The following is an 18,982-nucleotide window of genomic DNA, read 5'->3' as shown; positions in this document are numbered from 1 at the left end:
AAACTATAGACTTATCACCATAAAATTATACAATATACTTAATTGATTTTACTCATTAAATAAAGACTGTGGTTGTTCTTCATTTCATTCTACATCAGATCTCAGCTACTTTTTGAGTATGAGTAATTTCTGAAATACTGAAACACTTTTCTGGATGTTATTCTAGTCCTGCATCCAGGTTTTGGGGTTAATCCCCTATGTTCTTCACAGGTGTTGGCCCATCTGGCAAGGGGCTACTTTTCAACCACTCAAGTCTACTTGATGGAGCTTGGAGAGGTGATTTGCAAGTGCCTGGGAGAGGCAGATCCAGCCGTCCAGCTTCATGGAGCAAAGGTCATTTTCATTAAAAACCACATGCTTTTTTCTTCTCTCCCTTTTACGTTCTTCCCTCTGCTGCATGTCCATCACTTCTGTTTCTTCAGGAGGTTTCAGGTAGGGAAGTGATATATAGCTCATTTTTCAGCTGTACATATAAACCCAAAGAATATATTTGGGAGTAAATTAACAGTACATACCTGGTGATTTTGCTCCCAGAAAGAATGCCTCAGAGATAACAGTTACTGAGGAAAGAAAGAAAGTCAGTTGGAAATTATTTTTCCCCTTGATTTTAAGTTATCTCTAATGGAAGTGATTTTTTTTACCTCAATAGTTCTAATACTCGTCTCTGATAATCTATTTCTCTTATTTTGGCAGCTTCTCGAAGAATTGGGTTCAGGCTTAATACAGCAGTATAAACCGGATTCTACCATAGCACCCGATCAGAGAGTGCCAGTCGCCTTGGTAAGTCAATGCATGTTCATGGTTTTCTTTTTTCTTAGTGCTTCAGTCAGTTTTATTTTGAGGCTCAGTGATAAAGTGAAGCAGAGAGTATGGTTTCTTCCAGTGTCAGAAATTACGTTTTATAATCTAGGATAAATAGATTTTATTTGCATTTCAGCTTGCTCACAATTTGGTGGTAGGATTATGTGTAACACAGCCAGCAATGGAAGAACAGTTTTGTTTTGTTTGCACAAAACCTCAGCATGCCTGAGAGGCAGACTAGAATGGTGAGAAGAGCCAAGGATTTAGAATCAGAAAGCGTGAGATTAAACCATCTAATGAGTACGGGATTAGGAGCATAGTTTCCTGTTGTAAAGAGGAATAAATATCCTTGACTTTTGGAAGACTGAATGAGATGTGAAGATGCTGGCAAATAGTAGGTGCTCAATGAGTGTTAATTCCCTTAACTCCCTCACTGCCAGGCCCCTCCCCCCATTATTCCCATTGAATCCTATAACCTTAGGTTGCTTGTATTGCATCACTGTGCCAGTTATTCTTTGGAGGAGGAACCCATCAAAAAAGCCTTGTATTTAGTGCCTGAAGCAGAGTAAAGACCACATTGGTGATGTGTTTGTCCTCTGCCCTCATTTGCCTCTTCTTTTTCCCTTCACAATTTCTGCCATCCTTGCAGTGAATTAAGAAATCTGTTGATGACCGATTAAATTATCCAAAACACTTGGCAGTTTAGAACCACATCTGCCATTTATTCCCTGACATAGTTTCTGGGGACCAGGAATTGAGGGCAGCTTAGCCGGTGGTCCTGGCTCAGGTCTCTCATGAGGTTGCGGACAGGAGGGTGGGGGTGCAGTCAGCCGGCCTTGATGGGAGCAGAAGATCGTCTTCCGAGGTGGCTCACTCACATCCCTTGCAAGTTTGTCCTCGCTGTTGGCAGCAGGCCTCACTCGGTTCCTCCCTGTGCAGGCCTCTCCAGAAGGCTGCCTGAGTGTTCCCTTGACATGGGAGCTGGCCTCCTCCACAGCAAGTGGGTGAAGAGAGAGAGCAAATCAGAGCTGCAGGGTGTTTGTAATCTGGCTTCGGGAGTCCCTCAGTGTCATTCCCACAGCCCCTGTTAGTTACACAGGCCAGCCCTAGTCAGCGTGGGAGGGGATGGCCTCCTGACTCTTAGGAGACGAGAATCACTGTGGGCCGTCTTGGACGCTGGCGAGCACACCTGCCCACACTCTTCTGGTTCGGAGTTAGTGGGATCTAGATTGAGTGTCCAGGAGCTAGGATTGTGGAGGCGAAAGAACTAGCATGTGGGTACATGGCAGAACTCAGGATAAATCCATGGGCAGGAAGTGAAAATACCAAAACAATTCCAGTCAGACTTGCACACGGACGTGAAAGCCCAGGGTTTTCCTAAAGCATGGAGGAGGCTGTTAAGGGTGCCCTGCAGATGCCGACCAGGAGGGGCTTCGAAGTGAGAGAATTCTTCAGAGCTCTTAAAACAGAGCCAGCTGTTCAATTTAAGAATCTCCAGTGTGCACCCAGCACTGTGCTAGGGCCTTTTTACACACAGTCTTATATCTTATAACCGCACAAACTCTGCCTTGTTTTACTGAAGAGGAACCAAAGCTTAGGTTTCAGTGACTGGCCCAAGGCTGCAGAGAGGAAGCGGCAGCTGAAGGACTCAGCCCCAGCTCTGCCAGTGGATCCCATGCTCTTCGGACTTTTTGGCCTCTGGGCTGCCCTGGGGCCTGATCCCTGTGCCCACGAGGGAGCAGGCTGCAAGAGCCCTGGCTGGGTGTCAGTTGATCTGATTCTAGGCCAGCTCTGCTGCCTGCTAGCAAGTTACATTATCTCTTTGTGCCTTACGTGAAAATGGAGATAATGATAGAGTCTTCATTTTGTTGGGCTGAGGATTGAAAAATGAGTTGATAATGTGTAAAGCACTTAGAGCAATGCCTGACGTATGGGAACCTCTCTGGCTGTGGTTACTACCCTCATCTTCATCTTCCTGCCCATTATTATTGTCACTGTCGCTGCCTCACTACTGCAGACTGTACTTTCCTGATGAATGAAGTGGAAGCATTTAATTATTTTGCGTTCCACAGTTCTTTTCATTGCTATAGAAGAAGAGGTAGTAAAAGCATTTACAGTAAGTTACTGCTTCAAGGATTCAGCACCGTGGTCACTTGTGGTAGTCTTAGTGTCAAGCTGGTTTCATGTTGTCTCCTGGGCTGCAACTGTAACGTGCCCCTGTTGCAGGTGGTGATGTTCTGGACGATGATGCTGAATGGTCCTTTACCCAGAGCCCTGCAGAATTCAGAGCATCCGACTCTGCAGGCCAGCGCCTGTGATGCCCTGTCGTCCATCTTGCCAGAAGCCTTCAGCAATCTGCCGGTAACCTTGGGCGTATTTTCTTTTTTCTTTTCTTTTTTTTTTTTTTTGTCTTTTTGCCTTTTCTAGGGCCGCTCCCATGGTACATGGAGGTTCCCAGGCTAGGGGTCCAATCGGAGGTGTAGCCGCCAGCCTACACCAGAGCCACAGCCACTCGGGATCCAAGCCGAGTCTGCAACCTACACCACAGCTCACGGCAACGCCAGATCCTTAACCCACTGAGCCAGGCCAGGGATCGAACCTCATGGTTCCTAGTCGGATTCGTTAACCACTGCGCCACGATGGGAACTCCACTTGGGCGTATTTTCTCATCTTTAACTGGTGATGCTGAGCATGAGTGCTTGAGCACTAGACTTTGATGCTTTTTCATTTTGAACCAGTATTCCACACCATCTCTGAGGAAAAGGTGCTTGTTCTACTTGAGTGTGGGATGAGGGCCATGGGGAACCACACTTAAATCTTACTGTCTTGGGAGAGCATTTCCTCCCTGTGGCAGGTGGGAGGAGTGAGAGTAGCAGAGGCTTTGAAATCAGATTTCAGAAAGAATTCAAGCCTAAAAGTTGGAAAGACTTGGTTTAAGTCCTAGCTTTTCCACTTTCTACCTCTTTGCTTATCTTAACTTCTCAAAAAATTAGTTTTATCACCTATAAAATGGGAATGATGTGAGTAATAACATGAAACATGAAAATATTTAGCTTGGTGCCCAGCACACATAGCATTCAAACTGCTGCTTCCTTAAGTCCTTAACAGCATTTGCACCTGTTCTTATTTATATAAATCAGCTTTTATAAGGAAGGCAGCTTGACTGAAGTAGAAGAATGAAACCACCTGATTCACAGGATGGTCAAGGTTAAATGCAGTCATGATGCTCTGTGTGCCCTGTGCCAAGCGGGTACTCGGATGATAACTGGATCTGAGTTGAACCTTTGTTCTCTGCCAGGTTAGTGCTAAGGTCTCAGTTGTGTTCAGCTCCTGAATGTGAACTCAAACACAGACGTTGTCGAAGGCATTGACTTAGAGGTGTTTCATTTGCACTTTTCCTTGGCCAACCTTTCTCTTTGCAGAGTGACAGGCAGATCCTGTGCATCACGATGCTGCTGGGGCTGAATGACAGCAAGAACCGTTTAGTGAAAGCTGCGACCTCGCGGGCCCTGGGGGTCTACGTGCTTTTTCCCTGTCTCCGACAGGTCAGAGTGAGCCCATGTAGCTCTTCTGTGCCTCTTCATAGTCCATTTTATTATGCTTTTTGGTGGATGTAAATCTGAATTGGACAGTAAAGGAAACTAAATTGCTTTGTAATCTGGTTTCCTTAATTGCTACTAAAATATGCTAATGCCTATAGTTCATTTACTAGTAATTACTTAGCACACTGCCCAGGACTCCAGGCCAATAAATTAAATTAATGGATAATTGAAAATAATGGGACATTACCATATGATGATAATAATTTGGAAAGCTGTTAAAGTTTTTACTAAGAAGGAAATAAATACCTCCTTCACTCTTACTTGTGTCATTGAATCTCACTGAGAAGTGTGTACGTGAACAGGATGTGTTTTGGAAATATGTTTCATTGACAACATCTCTTCCTAAGGTGAAAATCAAGCTAAGCACGGAACCCACAGATGACTGTTACAGGCCAGGTTATAAGATGTTCCCAAGAGAAAAATCCGTAGGCTCCTCGGTGCATGGCCCATACCAGGATCCCCTGGGATTTTCATGAGTGTCCAAATTGTAATATTTAAGAACAGTCAGTTGCCTAAGTAAATGAATTTTGATTCCCAAATAGAAATTTGTAGAATAAACTGCAAATAAATTTGGGAGTTTTCAAGATAGCAATGTGAACTTAAGTAACTTCAGTGTTTTGTTTATCTTATAGGATGTCATATTTGTTGCAGACACAGCAAATGCAATATTGATGTCACTTCAAGACAAGTCTCTTAACGTCCGGGCAAAAGCAGCCTGGTCCCTGGGCAACCTGACGGACACTCTGATTGTCAACATGTAGGTGACTCAGCTCAGTTCCGCTTGGTGACTTCTGAGGCTGTCCTAAGATGTTATCTTTGATTCCTACTGTAAAAGAATTAGTAGTAATTCCCCTGTCTTATGTAGTCAGTCTTCCTGCTTTGTGGTGTTTTATATTCCTTCAAGTAATGTTAGTAAGCTTTTTAAATATACATAAAAAATAGTGTATGCTGATGTAAGTAATATATCCACATTATAGAAAATGTGGAAGATATAAAAGTGGAAAACCAAAACCTTAGTAATGGTTGCCTTACTTTTAACATATTGTATTTTTATTTTTTTAAATGATATATTCACATGTTAAAAAAAAAAATTCAGACAGCACAAAGGTATATGCAGTGTAAAGCCCTTTTCCCCTAGTTTCCCTCCCGAGAGGCAACTGCTCTTATTCACATACAGGTATCTTGCTTTTTGTCTTATGTGTAAGCATTCTCTTGACTTCCACTGACTTTTTATAGATGATTATTTATTTTTACACAGTCGTCACTATGTGATGATTCATTTAATCATTCTCCTGTATTTGAACATTTATGTTGTCTTAGGCTTTTATGTGCCTTGAACATTTTTGTTCATGAAGTCACCACTTTGAGATACCCTTTTTGGTTACAAACCTAAATGTGGACCTGTTGGGTCAAAAAGTATAAACTATAAATTTGTGGTAAATCTAAACAGATTTGTGTAGCTATTTTCCTGAAGGGTTGGGTTTTTTTTTTTTTTTTTCCCCTTCCTTTCAGGGCTGCAACTGAGGCATATGGAGGTTCCCTGCCGGCCTACCTCACAGCCACAGCATCACAGGATCTGAGCCGCATCTGCAGCCCTCACCACAGCTACACCTGAGCAAGGCCAGCGGTTGAACCCGCATCCTCATGGATACCAGTTGGATTCGTTTCCGCTGCACCAGGAAGGGAACTCCTAAAGTTTTTATAGCTACACTGAATGAATATATTTGCATATGTAGATATTTAAGTGGGTTTTACCTTTTAACATGCTTTGCCTGCTTTGGGTGGAACAGGGAAACACCAGACCCAAGTTTCCAAGAAGAGTTTTCTGGCCTCCTGCTCTTGAAGATGCTGCAATCGGCTATAGAGGCATCCAAGGATAAAGACAAGGTAGAGCAACAGCAAAGCCTAGTCTTTCTCAGTTAGATACCTAGTGTATTATAGTTTTGTCCCATCAGATTTTTTCCCTGTTCAGAGATTAAGAGTATATTCAGGGTGTATAGGGTACACGCCACACTTGTGCAGTTTCTTTCCTGTCTCCTAAAATATCAGTGCCTTTTGTAAGACTACTCCGTGATATGTCTGTATAGCTATTTTTTTCCAAAAATCTTTGAGTAGAATTGACAAGTTGGAAAGATAAGCAGCTTGGCTTTGAATATTCTGTTACTCTATTAAGTTGCAAAAGTGTAGACCTGGGCTTTAGGGTCAGACAGACATGGTTCAAATCCTGGCTTACCGCCTTTAATAGCTGAGTGACCTTTGGTGCATTATTTAACTTCTCTGGAGGTGAGTCTCCTCATCTGTAACATGAGCATCATTACATATACCTCATTGGACTTGAGGATGCCTTTTCTTATAGCACCTAGCACAGTACCTGACCCATACCAAGCGCTTGATTTAGTGCAGTGGTTCTGAACACCTGGAAATCCCTCCCTCAGACTAATTCAATCAGAACTTCTGGGGTAGAACTTGGGAATTGTTTTTTAAAACAGAAAGCTCCCCCAGATGATTGTAGTATGCTGCAAAAGTTGAGACTCTAATCAACTAGACTCTCAACAGCAGAAAAGTGTTGGGCTGGAATTATGAAACCTAGCTTCTCCTCCAAGCCATGCCGCAAACCAATAGTGTCCTCTTGCCCCTGGGCCTTACACACCATTTCTGTAAAACAAGAAAGATGGACCTCTCTGAAGTCCAGGGTAACACTAAAAAAATCAGAGCAAGGAGCTCTCTAGAAGCTCACCTCTCTGATGGCTCAGAATGTTAACCACACAAGACCTTGCAGAGCTTTGAGAACTTGCACATTTACAGGCTGCATTTTTCATTATGTTGGGCCTCATGGATTTTTTTTAAGTTGAAATTAATACTTTCTGAAACATCTCTTTAACAAAACAGATTTCTAATTTAGAAAATTAGAACATAACAGATTTTTTACATTTTATTCTAGGTAAAAAGCAATGCCGTCCGGGCCCTTGGAAATTTGCTTCATTTCCTGCAACCGTCTCATATAGAAAAACCCAGATTTGCTGAAATTATTGAGGAGGCCATCCAGGCCCTAATTTCTACCATTCTAATTGAGGCTGCCATGAAAGTCCGATGGAATGCTTGTTATGCAGTGGGAAACGTATTTAAAAATCCCGCCCTTCCCTTAGGTAAGGATGTCCCCATCTTCTCTCTGGTGGAGACCCTCCTTGGACAGCAAACACCAGTCTACATGGATGTTTAAAATGTTTGCCACAGTATTGTTTACCGTGGTATTTTTGAAAATAGAAACATACTGACACCCCAGTTTAGAGGACTGGTGAGAGAAATTACGGTGTATATATTCAAAAGGATATTTTGTTTCCATTTAAATAATTTACAAAGAGTCTTTGATAATCTGGGAAAATATTTCTGATGTTAAGCAAATTAAAATGGGATTTGAGGAGTTCCTGTCATGGCTCAATGGTAGTGAACTCCATTAGTATCCATGAGGACGCGGGTTTGATCCTGGCCTCCTCAGTGGGTTGAGGATCTGGTGTTGTCACAAGCTGTGGTGTAGGTCGCAGACACAGCTTGGATCTGGTTTGGCTGTGGCATAGTCTGGCAGGTGCAGCTCTGATTCAACTCCTAGCTTGGGAACTTCCATACACTGCGGGTGCAGCCCTAAAAAGAACAACAACAAAAAAAAATGGGATATGAAAATTGTTTCTACAATATAATTTCAATGAGTAGAAAAAAGATGAAAGGAAATTAGCCTTCTTATTAACAGTGGTTGCGTCTGGATGCGATGATGAGTAGGATTTTTTCTGCTTTTCTAAATGTTCTACAATGAGCATGTATTTTAACAATCAGGAAAAAAAGCAAAGGGAAGAACTGACATGGGGGAAAGAGGATATGGAAATCCCATATGAGCCCTTGGTACTGAAGTGGAATGTTGCATATATGGAGGGATCTGCCTCTGAGAAATGACACACCATGAGCCTTGATACATCATCAGTGTCGACAGCCGCTTAAGGTGTCTGGATCGCAGCCTCCAAGTCCTGTTCACTTGAAAGGCCAGCATTTGCCTTGTATATTTGTCTGTAGTCCATTTACTTTTAATTACGTAGCACACTGCCTAGGACCCCAGGCCAGTAAGTTTAAATTATTCGATAATTATGACAAGATTTGAAACATAAGGATGTGTTGTTCCCAAAGAGGTGAAACTATTCTGGGCCAGCAGAGCAGGCATCCAGTTAGGGAAATCTGGCTCAGCTCCCTTTCACTGCCAAGAGCATGCAGGTGGACCAGTCAGCTGGGAGACTGCAGATGTAGCCTTGTGGCTTTTTGCACTGAGGTAACAGCCTGAAGTGATATGTGGGGTTGGAGCACTTTGAGCTGGGTATTTGCTGCCTGTCTTCAGAGGCAGCAGAGAAGTTGGGAAGGGCTGGGAAAGCTGGGGAAACTGTTTTACTGTTCCCTATCTTAGGAATAAGAGCTCTCAAATGGAGTGGGGAATGGTAGCTCTGATGAGGAATAAAGCTCACTGATTTCCTGGGGCCAACAGGAAGGGAGAGAAGAAAATCTGAGCATCATCTTTCCAAAATTAGAAAATTGAGTGGTCAGTTAATCTGAGTGCTCTGCTTCCTAGTCACTGCACAGTATTTTCTTTTTCCTTGCAATGAGTGGCTTGCTTTGTCCAGAGCAGGGTCTAGATGCTAATCTGAGTGATGAAATATTCTTTTGCCGGTATGGTCAGGGCTGGACATACAGTTGTGCACTTTGCACACTGCTCAGAAACAGCCAACCCAGACCCTCCTCCTCCCACCAAGCCATACCTCTTCAGACCAGCATCTTCCCAGAGGAATCTCTTTCCAAGTCGTCAAAGGCCCTGCTGAGAGCAGCAGACGTCCTGAGTGCCTGGCAGGCTTATCTAGGGAAAGAGGGAGCTTTGAGCGTCAGAACTCAGCTGCTTACCTGGGATCCCAGTTTATCACTCACCACCCTGATCTTACAAGGTTATTGTGAGAATTAAATGAAAACATAAAATGACTAACTTGAGCACTTCTATAAATGCTTCTTTCTGCCCCTCTCCCTCTCCCCCCACTTTTTTTTTTTTTTTTAATTTTTATTTTTGGCTTTTTAGGGCTGCACCTATGGCATATGGGAGTTTCCAGGCTAAAGGGTCGAATCAGAGCTACCGCTGCCAGCCAACACCAGAGCCACAGCAATGCAGGATCTGAGACGTGTCTGCCACCTATGCCACAACTCGCAGCAACGCCGGATCGTTAACCCACTGAGCAAGGCCAGGGATCGAACCCGCAACCTCATGGTTCCTAGTCGGATTCTTTAACCACTGCGCCACAACGGGAACTCCACCCCACTTATTTTTAAGCCTTCATTTATTTTAACGACTGTGGATTCTTTCTAGGCACAGCACCATGGACCTCCCAGGCCTACAATGCCCTGACATCAGTTGTGACCTCATGCAAGAACTTCAAAGTGCGCATCAGATCTGCTGCTGCCCTTTCCATCCCAGGCAAGCGAGAGCACTATGGCTCTGTTGACCAGTATGCTCAGATCTGGAACGCATTGGTCACTGCTTTACAGAAGAGCGAAGATACCACAGACTTTTTGGAATTCAAGTACTGTGCCAGCCTACGGACCCAAATCTGCCAGGCGCTGCTTCACCTCTTGAGCGTGGCCAGCGCCTCAGACTTGTCCTGCATCAAAGAAACCCTTGAATTGAATGGGGACATGGTCCAGTCCTATATCCTACAGTTTTTAAAATCAGGAACAGAGAGAGATGACACCGGAGCACCCCCCAGCCCGCAGGAAAGAGACCAGATGGTCAGAACAGCCCTGGAGCACATCAGCAGTGTCCAGGCACTGGCTGGCGATACATCCAAAAGGGCCATCATGGGCTTTTTAGAAGATATCCTGACCGTTTATTTTGACTCATCTGGATCACAAGTAGCACTCCTAGGATTAACAAGTCGGTGAATATTCCACCAGGCTTTCCAGGTGTCACGTGGTAACAGGAAGACCTGAGCTTAAGCAGCAGATGTATGGGATTTAATCTTAGGGGTGGAAACAGTCCAGCCACTGACTTTTTAGAATGAGTTAGCTGCTATTTAAATTTTTCTCAAGGGCTCAGTTGCTTTAGAGAGCGGTGTCGCCGCATTGGCCGTGATCATGGTTGTTGGAACCTCTGACCTGTGCAACCAGGAACCAGGGAGTTGGGTTGTCGCGTGGGCCGAGCAGACTGGAGGTTTGTGAAGGGTGTTTGGTCTCAGAAGAGTTTTCTTTTTAAAAGCAAAAGGATTTAGGAATTAGAATGTTGTATATTGTATCGCTGGGAATTGTTTTTCTTTTATAATAAACTAATGTAAAGCAGTGTGCTCGTAATCTACTGTTTTTATCAAGTTGCATTTACAGAAAGCTGCGATTGGAGCCGTAACATCAACTTCTATCTGAATTTGCTGAGTGTGGTCCCGTATGTTCAATTTATGGTTGTTTTGCTACCTTTGAATTTAAAAAAGGATTATTTGATTAATTTAGATGATACCAAGAGGAGTTTTTAATTTTTTTTTTTTTTTTTTTTTTTCTTTTTGGCTGCACTCTTAGCCTGTGGAAAGTTCCGGCGCCAAGGATCAAAGCTGCACCACAGCAGTGACCTGAGCTGCTACTTAGTGACAATGCTAGATCCTTAACCTATTGCACCATAGCAGGAGCTCTGGTTTTAAAATTGTTCTGATAATGCCCAAGCTTATAAAAGTAATTTCTCACTCAAAAATTATTTACATTTAAATTTTGCCCTCATGTCTTGAGTGCAAACAATTTATTGGAAAGAATTTCAACCAGGAATTTAGAGATATATAGTAAAAGATTCCACACTTATATTTAATGTGGGATAAATACAAATCAAGATATATAGAGTAGGTTTTGGAGTTCCCGTCATGGCGCAGTGGTTAATGAATCCGACTAGGAACCATGAGGTTGCAGGTTTGATCCCTGGCCTTGCTCAGTGGGTTAAGGATCCGGCATTGTCGTGAGCTGTGGTGGGGGTCGCAGACGTGGCTCGGATCCCGTGTTGCTGTGGCTCTGGCATAAGCTGGCAGCTACAGCTCTGATTGGACCCCTAGCCTGGGAGCCTCCATATGCCACGGGAGCAGCCCTAGAAAAGGCAAAAAGACAAAAAAAAAAAAAAAAAAAAAAAGATATATAGAGTAGGTTTGGGCAATATATTGTTTAACTGTAGCTATTTAGCTTAAAATATGTACTTAAGAGCATACTTATGTCCTCGGTTTTTCTCCTTTGCCTTTAAGTTTCTCTTCTCCCTCTGTGTTGTTTGTTCAGAAAATGCTGTTTGAATGGAGACAGGGGAAGGGAGCACTTGCATAGCTGAAGGCTAGCTTTTCTCTTGGCAGAGTACTAGTTTCCAAAGAATTCGACTACAGGCACAGTAAAAACTACCACAGAGAACATTCCTTAGACTTGCTTTCCTTCGAAAATGATTCTGGACACAAATTGTTATAGAGGCCATGGAACTGAGTTGAACCTGCACTGACCCTGTAGTGAATCTTGGAACTTCCTTCTCATAAAGGAATATATTCTTAGTAACAGCTTGTTTACTTATTTACATAAAAGTAAAAATATAGCCTATGTAACTTATTGCTGGTTCTTTGGGCTTTCACTGGTGGATTGCTTTCTTTTTTTTCTTTTTTTTTTTTTTTTTTTTTTGCCATGTGCCTGGGGCATGTGGAGGTTTCCAGGCCAAGGATCAGACCTGTGCCACAGGGACCCAAGCCGCAGCAGTGACAATGCCAGATCCTTAACCCACTGAACTGCCAGGGAACTCCGAACTGGTGGGTTTCTTGATAAAACATTTGTGAAATGACTTTGGATGGTTTCTCTTGATGATTGACTCTTATCTTTCGCTTACCCTGAATAAAATCTAAATTTCTTTTTTTTTTTTTTTTTTTTTGTCTTTGCTAGGGCTGCGCTCGTGGCATATGGAGGTTCCCAAGCTAGGGGTCTACTCGAAGCTGTAGCTGCCGGCCTACACCACAGCCACAGCAACGCCGGATCCTTACCCCACTGAGCAAGGCCAGGGATTGAACCCGCAACCTCATGGTTTCTAGTCAGATTAGTTAACCATTGCGCCACCACGGGAACTCCGTAAAATCTAAATTTCCTTGTAAACCTTTTGTTTCCATAAAGGTCTCCAGGTTTCTGAAAACAGATGTTAATGTTCATATGCAGGGAAAAATCAAGGGTAAGTGCTTCTAAAAATTGCAAGTGTGGGCATGGGCTTCTTTCCCGATGGGATACTGACTCTGTACTCCCTGCAGCCTTGTGGGTGAACACCCAGCCCGGGAGCTCCTCTAGACACCCGGGCTGTGGCCTTAGTACAGCTGCCAATGTGAAAGGAAGCCAGGCAGAGAAGAAAGGGCCAAAACTTACCTGATGCAGAGACAGTAGGAAGTCTGGCTCTGATTCAGAATTCGAATGCAGAATGCCGGGTTCTGAGCTTTGTCTTGATATTTAAAAGAAAAACCTTGGAGGAGGGGTCAGCTTGGCACAGATGTCTGGAGCTTCATTCAGTTGAACTGACGGCATTAGGAAATAGCACTGATCTTCCTCTTTGAACCTTCCCTGTGAAACCCACTAATTCCTGCCCACTTCTAGAACAGGACGAAGACACACATTGTAACCTCTTTTGTGGAATTAGAGCTACTAGGGCCGGTGCCCCGAGGTAATCAGAGGGCAGACAGAAACTTCCCACAGAACACCAGGGCAGCGACTTCCCTGATTTTGATATTTGTACATGAATCCAAACCAGGAACAGAACCTCAGCATCTTTCCAACGTGAGAGCTAAGTGAGTTCTAGTTACTCAGATTCATTCGGCCTTCACCTCGGTGGTAAAGCGCCTAGGCTTATGTATCCTGGCTCTGCTGCTCTGTCTGTGAATATGTCAGTTGACCTCTTTTGTGCCTGGTTTGCTCATCTGTGAAAGGAGGATAATGGTGTCTACCTCCTGAGGATGTTGTAGCACTGAAATTTGTTAGTATATGGAAAGTTCTCAGAACAGCTTTCAGTACTCAGTAAAGGTCAGATATCTGTTTTCCTTGAATTTTCAGAGCGCTAGGCAGAAACACCGACAGCACACCATGCGCTTTCGTGATGCCAGTTAAACAGCTGGACTCCCTGACTGCACTTTTAGGTGAGGTGTTAAGCGTGGATGCCTCGGGAACCTGGACCCAGCAGTGTGGGAGGGGCACTATGAGAAACAGCCCCCCATCTGGCCCCCACGGATCCCTGACAGGCAAGGGGAAAGACGACAAGAGTTAAGAGGACCATATGCTTCCCAGGGGAGTCGTAACCCCTTTTCTAGTTCTGCCTCCTGGTCCATCCCTGAGGGCCAGAAATTACAGAGGCAGTTTATGCAAACTTTGGAATTACTCCTGGTTTTATTTTATTTAAAAAAAATGTTTTTTGTCTTTTTAGGCCTGCACCGTGGCATATGGAGGCTAGGGGTCAAATCGGAGCTGTAGCCTCGAGCCTATGCCACAGACACAGCAACATCAGATCCAAGATGTGTCTGCAGCCTATACCGCAACGCCAGATCCTTAACCCCCTGAACAAGGCCAGGGGTGAACCTGCATCCTCATGGATACTAGTTGGGTTCGTTACTGCTGAGCCGCAACAGGAATTCCCACCCCTGGTTTTTAAAGAACAACTCTGCTGCTTAAATAAGTATGTCCCTTGGGGAAGTTACTTGACCTGTAATCTGTAAAATGGGGCTACTCATAGAGTTTCAGGTGTAGGTCACATCATATGTGTAAAGCATCTGGCTCAGAGCTGGCACAGAGCAGGTTCTCAGCAATGGTGCCCTCATTACGTTTAGTGCCCTCCCTGGACTTGAGTTAAGGGGAACATCGAGGAGGATTTGGGGGAACGAGTGTCTGTCTGCTTCTAGGATGGACCTCGAATTCTCAGGTCTAAACTAAAGGGCTTAGCTCCAGTAATTGGGGACACTGTGTTAGAGTTGGGGCCCAAGTCTCAGCTAATGAGATTCATTTGCCATTTCGTCCAACACTCCTGAGGACTGTCACCCTGCTTTTCAGTAACAGCAGCTCACACTAATAGGGGCCAGGAGCAAGGTGGTGGTGGTATAGCTTCTGCGGGGACAGAATTCTAAACGAGCAGCTAGTGTGCTATCAGTGGAAAAAGCCCTTCCTTGAGAATTACTGCTCTACCATCTAGTCTACAACGTATTACGACTGACTAGGAACACGGTGGGTTTTTTTTTTTTTAATTTAGAAGTTCTGTTAACAAAATATTAATAGCTCAAACAAAAAAACTCAAATGGTCATTTTTATGGATACTGAAAAAGCATTTGATAAAATTTAAAGTGTCCTTTTCTGATCAAAATTCCTTTTAAAAAATAAAGAAAAAAGATGCTTCATTAATAATCATAAATCATTTCTATCTTGACAGTGACTTTGGTAAAAAAGCCACAACCTAGACAAGCAAGCTTGTCATCACTACTGTTACCTAACATTGCATAAGATTTAATAGTCAATGCGACTAAATACACCAGAAGTAGAATTTTTCAAAAATTTTTTTCAAATAGATTCCAAATTATCATAATTTGTAAAACACCAGTCTGAAAAACTGAATTCACAGATCATTATTTGTAGAAAATCAATAAAATCAACTCATAAAATAATAGAATAAAAAGTTCTGTGAGGTAGCTGTTTACAAAGTAAAGATGCCAAAATCAGCCGCTCTTCTACATGTCAACAATAACCAATAAGATTTCCTTATGTTAAAAAAAAAAAGTCCCTTATACAGGTTATTTTTTTGATTTTTAAAAAAATAAATCATGTGTGTAACTAGGTCACCATACTGTACAGTAGAAAAAAAAAATTGTGTTGGGGAAATAACAAAAAAAAATTAAATAAAACTAGAAATTAAAAAAAAAAAAGGATCCCATCACAATCAATAGTAACAAAAATAATGGCATACCCAGGAATAAATTTAACCAAAGGCTATGCAAGGATTTTGTGAAAAATTTAAAAATTTTTGAAGGACATTAAAGAAAACATAAAAAAAAATGAGACAATATACCATATTCCTAGATAGAAGGACTCCATGTTATAAAAAGACCATGTCTCTCTGAATCTATAAGCTTAACTAGATTCCTATTAAAATCAAAACAATATTTTAATGGCAAAATTCTAAAGTTCATCTGGAAAAATGAATGCAAAAGTTCAAACCAAGGATTTAGGGTTTTAGCCACCACACTGAGAGAGGAAGGGAATTTCTCCCTCCTTTAAGAAGCCCTCAGCGAGCATTTCCAGCCTTTGTGAATGCTCTGCCCAGCTCGTTATATAAAGCCCACCTCTCCTTCTCCTTGCAGGGCTAGCCCACCCGGTCTCCCACTGAATGCAGCTCTAGCGCCTGGACTCAGTGCGGGAGCGACTGTCTCAGAAAGGAAAGCAGAACAGGAGGATCATGAACAAAAAGGAGAACTCGGGGCACCACCAACCCGGCAGTAAGTTTACCGTTTTTTTCCCCCTCGGTGTCTCCTGGCCTGGACCCCAAGCAGACAAACCTGGACCTGCCTGTGCAGGCAGAAAGAGCCCCAGAGAAGTGCTCTATTTCCAGTCCTAGGATGGGGCAAGAGGGCCCGTGTAGGGCACAGAGAGGGAGGGGACTCCCTGTTTGTTGCTTGTCTCCTCCCCACCCCCAGCCCCTCAGGATCCCGCTGCGGCAGGTGCCCAGAACTTCAGGGAGGGAGCCCTTGTCTCTGAGCAGAGGAAGTGTGGCCCCAACAGCAACAGTGTGATGCCCGTTCCTTTCTCAATGTCTGGGCTTTCTCGTTGACTTCTTATTCATGTGAAATAGTTTGTGAACAGAGCTATGACACTGGAGGGAAATTCAAAACGTTGGGAATGAAGGAAGAGCAACAGAAAGGGGGAACATTTGGATAAATAGACTGTTTTTCTCATCTCAAGCTTTTTATAACACATATAATCAGTTAAAACAAAAGTTATTGTCTAGATGGGGTCTTCAGTAGATGTAATACACATGAAAATTACCACATAAAAAGAAAGGGTAAAGAGATCCATGTGGTGGTAAGTTTTCCACATTTCACTTGAAGTGATAAAATATTAATCCCAAACAACCTATGAAAAAAGTTAAGTAGGAGTTCCCCTGGTGGCACAGCAGAAACGAATCTGACTAGTATCCATGAGGATGCGGGTTTGATCCCTGGCCTTGCTCAGTGGGTCAGCAATCAGGCCTTGCCATGAGCTGTGGTGTAGGTCAAAGACATGGCTCAGATCCCCTGGGGATGTGGCTGTGGCTGTGGCGGAGGCTGGCAGCTGTAGCTCTGATTTGACCCCTAGCCTGGAAACTTTCATATGCCATGGTGTGGGCTCTAAAAAGCAAAAAAATAAAAAAATTTTTTTAATTAAAAATATATTTAAAAGGTCTAAATATACGAATTAAAAAGACAAAGATTGTCAGAGTGTAAAAATATCCAAGACCCAACTATACGCTATTTATAAGAAAGTCGTTTTAAATAAATAGTACAGGTTAAAAATAAAAGGAAAAGCGCAGATACTAATCGAAAGAAATTTGGAGTAGCCACATACTATCAAGCAAAATAGACTTCAGAACAAGAAAATTTACCAGGAATAAATAGGAAAATTGCATAATGGTAACAGTGTCAAGTCACAGAGAAGGCGTAACAGTCCTAAACGGCTATGAACCAAACAGCGGATCTTCAAAATATATGAAGCAAAAGCTGATAGAGCTAAAAGGAGAAATGGTGAGTCAGCAATTGCAGGTAGAGACTTCGGTAGTCCCGCCTTTCTCGGTAACCAGCTGAACAAATAGACCATGTTCTGTATCATGAAACAAATCTGATTAGATTTTAAAGAACTAAAGTCATACAAAGTATGATCTCTGACCATAATAGAAGCCAGAAATCAATCACTGGACAACCTCTAAATACTTGAAATCGAATAACATGCTTCTAAGTAATCCATAGGTCAAAAGGGAGACGTCTCAAAGGAAATTGGAACATTAGAACTTAGAATATACTTTGAACAAAAATGAAAATAGAGCATATCAAAATGTTTAGGTACAGCTAAAGCAAGGCTTTGATGGAAATTTATAATATTTGGCACTTATTTTACAGAAGAAGAAAGGTCTCAAATTAATCATCTAAATTTCAAACTTAAGAAATGAGAAAAATAAGACAAAAAAATAAAACAAAAAAACCCTAAAGCAAGCAGAAGAAAGAAAATTATGCTGAGTGAAAGAAGCCACTCTCAGAAATGTTACCAACTATGATTCCATTTATATGACATTAGGGAAAAGGCACAACTATAAGGATGAAAATGGAATCAGTGGTTTCCAGGCGTTTGGATGAGGACAGGAATTGACAACAGGGAAGCTCGAGGGAATGTGGGGGGAGCGATGGAATTGTTTGGAATCCTGACTGTGGTGGTAGTTACATAAATCTCTACCTGTGACGAAACTTAGAATACTCCCCCCAAAGTCTACACTTGCTAATTGTTAAAAAGTCTCTCCCCTCTCCCCACATATACTCTCTCTCTTGATCTCTCTCTTTTTAAAATTGTAGTTGGTTTATAATGTTGCACCAATTACTGCTGTACAGCATAGTGACCCAGTCATATATATATGGTCTATCACAGGCGATTTTATATAGTTGCCTGTGCTGTACAGTAGGACCCTGTTGTTTATCCATTCTAAATGTAATAGTTTGCATCTCCTAACCCAAACTCCCAGTCCATCCCTCTCCCTCCCCTCTCCCCGCTGGCAACAACCCAGTGTCTGTTCTCTCATCTATGAGTTTATTTCTGTTGTGTTGATAGGTTCATTTGTGCCATATTTTAGATTCCACACTAGTGATATCATAGGGTATTTATCTTTATTTTTGTGACTCCACTTAGTATGAGAATCTCTAGTTGCAGCCAGGTCGCTGCAAATGACATTATTTCATTCTTTTTTATGGCTGAGTAGTATTCCATTGTATGTATATGTACCACCTCTTCTTAATTCATCTCTCAATGGACATTTAGTTTTGATCTTTCTTTCTCACGGCATAGACTGTGTCTGTACCATTGGGTACCCACAGCCAGCACTGTGCCAGTATCGTAGCACTAAGTGTATTTTTTAAAATATAGTTTAAAATTTGGGGGGGGGGGTTCTATCTTATGCCTAATTATAATGGTACTAATCAACTTTATTGGCTGCTTTTTTATTTGCCAAGCCCAGAAAAGATCCTAGATGCATTACCTTATTTCATTTCTAACAGGCCATACTGTTATAAAAAGAATATATTTTGTAGCTCCTTTTATTACTTAAAATTTTTAACTCTTTTTGGTTCTCTTTGATTGTTGATGTATAATATTATATAAGGTACAACATAGTGATTCACAACTTTTAATGGTTATACTCCATTTATAGTTATAAAATACTGGCTTTATTCCCTGTGCTGTACAATATACCTTGTAGCTTATTTATTTTATACATAGTAATTTGTACCTCTTAATCCCCTATCCCTGTTGCCCCGCCCTCC

The 18,982-nt window shown here is 42.4% G+C and overlaps 1 protein-coding gene and 1 long non-coding RNA gene across 8 annotated transcripts in view; both read left to right on the top strand.

The window, feature by feature from the left end:
* Positions 1 to 10,754, top strand: part of HEATR6 (HEAT repeat containing 6) — a 40,442-nt gene extending 29,688 nt beyond the window's left edge. For all 5 annotated transcript variants that reach the window (XR_014821369.1, XM_084985112.1, XM_021067375.2 and 2 more), the window contains 8 exons: positions 211 to 333; positions 694 to 780; positions 3,028 to 3,162; positions 4,224 to 4,346; positions 5,036 to 5,160; positions 6,194 to 6,290; positions 7,345 to 7,549; positions 9,790 to 10,754. Coding sequence is in view for 4 of the 5 variants with exons in the window: in XM_084985112.1 (XP_084841238.1) it covers positions 211 to 333; positions 694 to 780; positions 3,028 to 3,162; positions 4,224 to 4,346; positions 5,036 to 5,160; positions 6,194 to 6,290; positions 7,345 to 7,549; positions 9,790 to 10,361 (1,467 nt within the window). In the remaining variant the exon portion in view is untranslated. The remainder of the gene's footprint in view (positions 1 to 210; positions 334 to 693; positions 781 to 3,027; positions 3,163 to 4,223; positions 4,347 to 5,035; positions 5,161 to 6,193; positions 6,291 to 7,344; positions 7,550 to 9,789) is intronic.
* A 1,825-nt stretch (positions 10,755 to 12,579) lies between these two features.
* Positions 12,580 to 18,982, top strand: part of LOC102163283 (uncharacterized) — a 38,112-nt gene continuing 31,709 nt past the window's right edge. For all 3 annotated transcript variants that reach the window (XR_014821379.1, XR_014821378.1, XR_014821377.1), the window contains exons 1-3: positions 12,580 to 12,636; positions 13,503 to 13,585; positions 15,788 to 15,922. This is a non-coding gene — a long non-coding RNA (uncharacterized LOC102163283). The remainder of the gene's footprint in view (positions 12,637 to 13,502; positions 13,586 to 15,787; positions 15,923 to 18,982) is intronic.

This window comes from Sus scrofa, chromosome 12 (genome assembly GCF_054392235.1).
Source record: "Sus scrofa isolate SSC_HxYL_T2T_F1_AM1 chromosome 12, Sscrofa_HxYL_maternal_Yorkshire_Landrace_v2.0, whole genome shotgun sequence".
In the NCBI taxonomy this organism is placed as follows: Eukaryota; Metazoa; Chordata; class Mammalia; order Artiodactyla; family Suidae; genus Sus; species Sus scrofa.
Note: the sequence above shows the minus strand (reverse complement) of the source record. Positions and strands in the feature narration are given on the sequence as shown.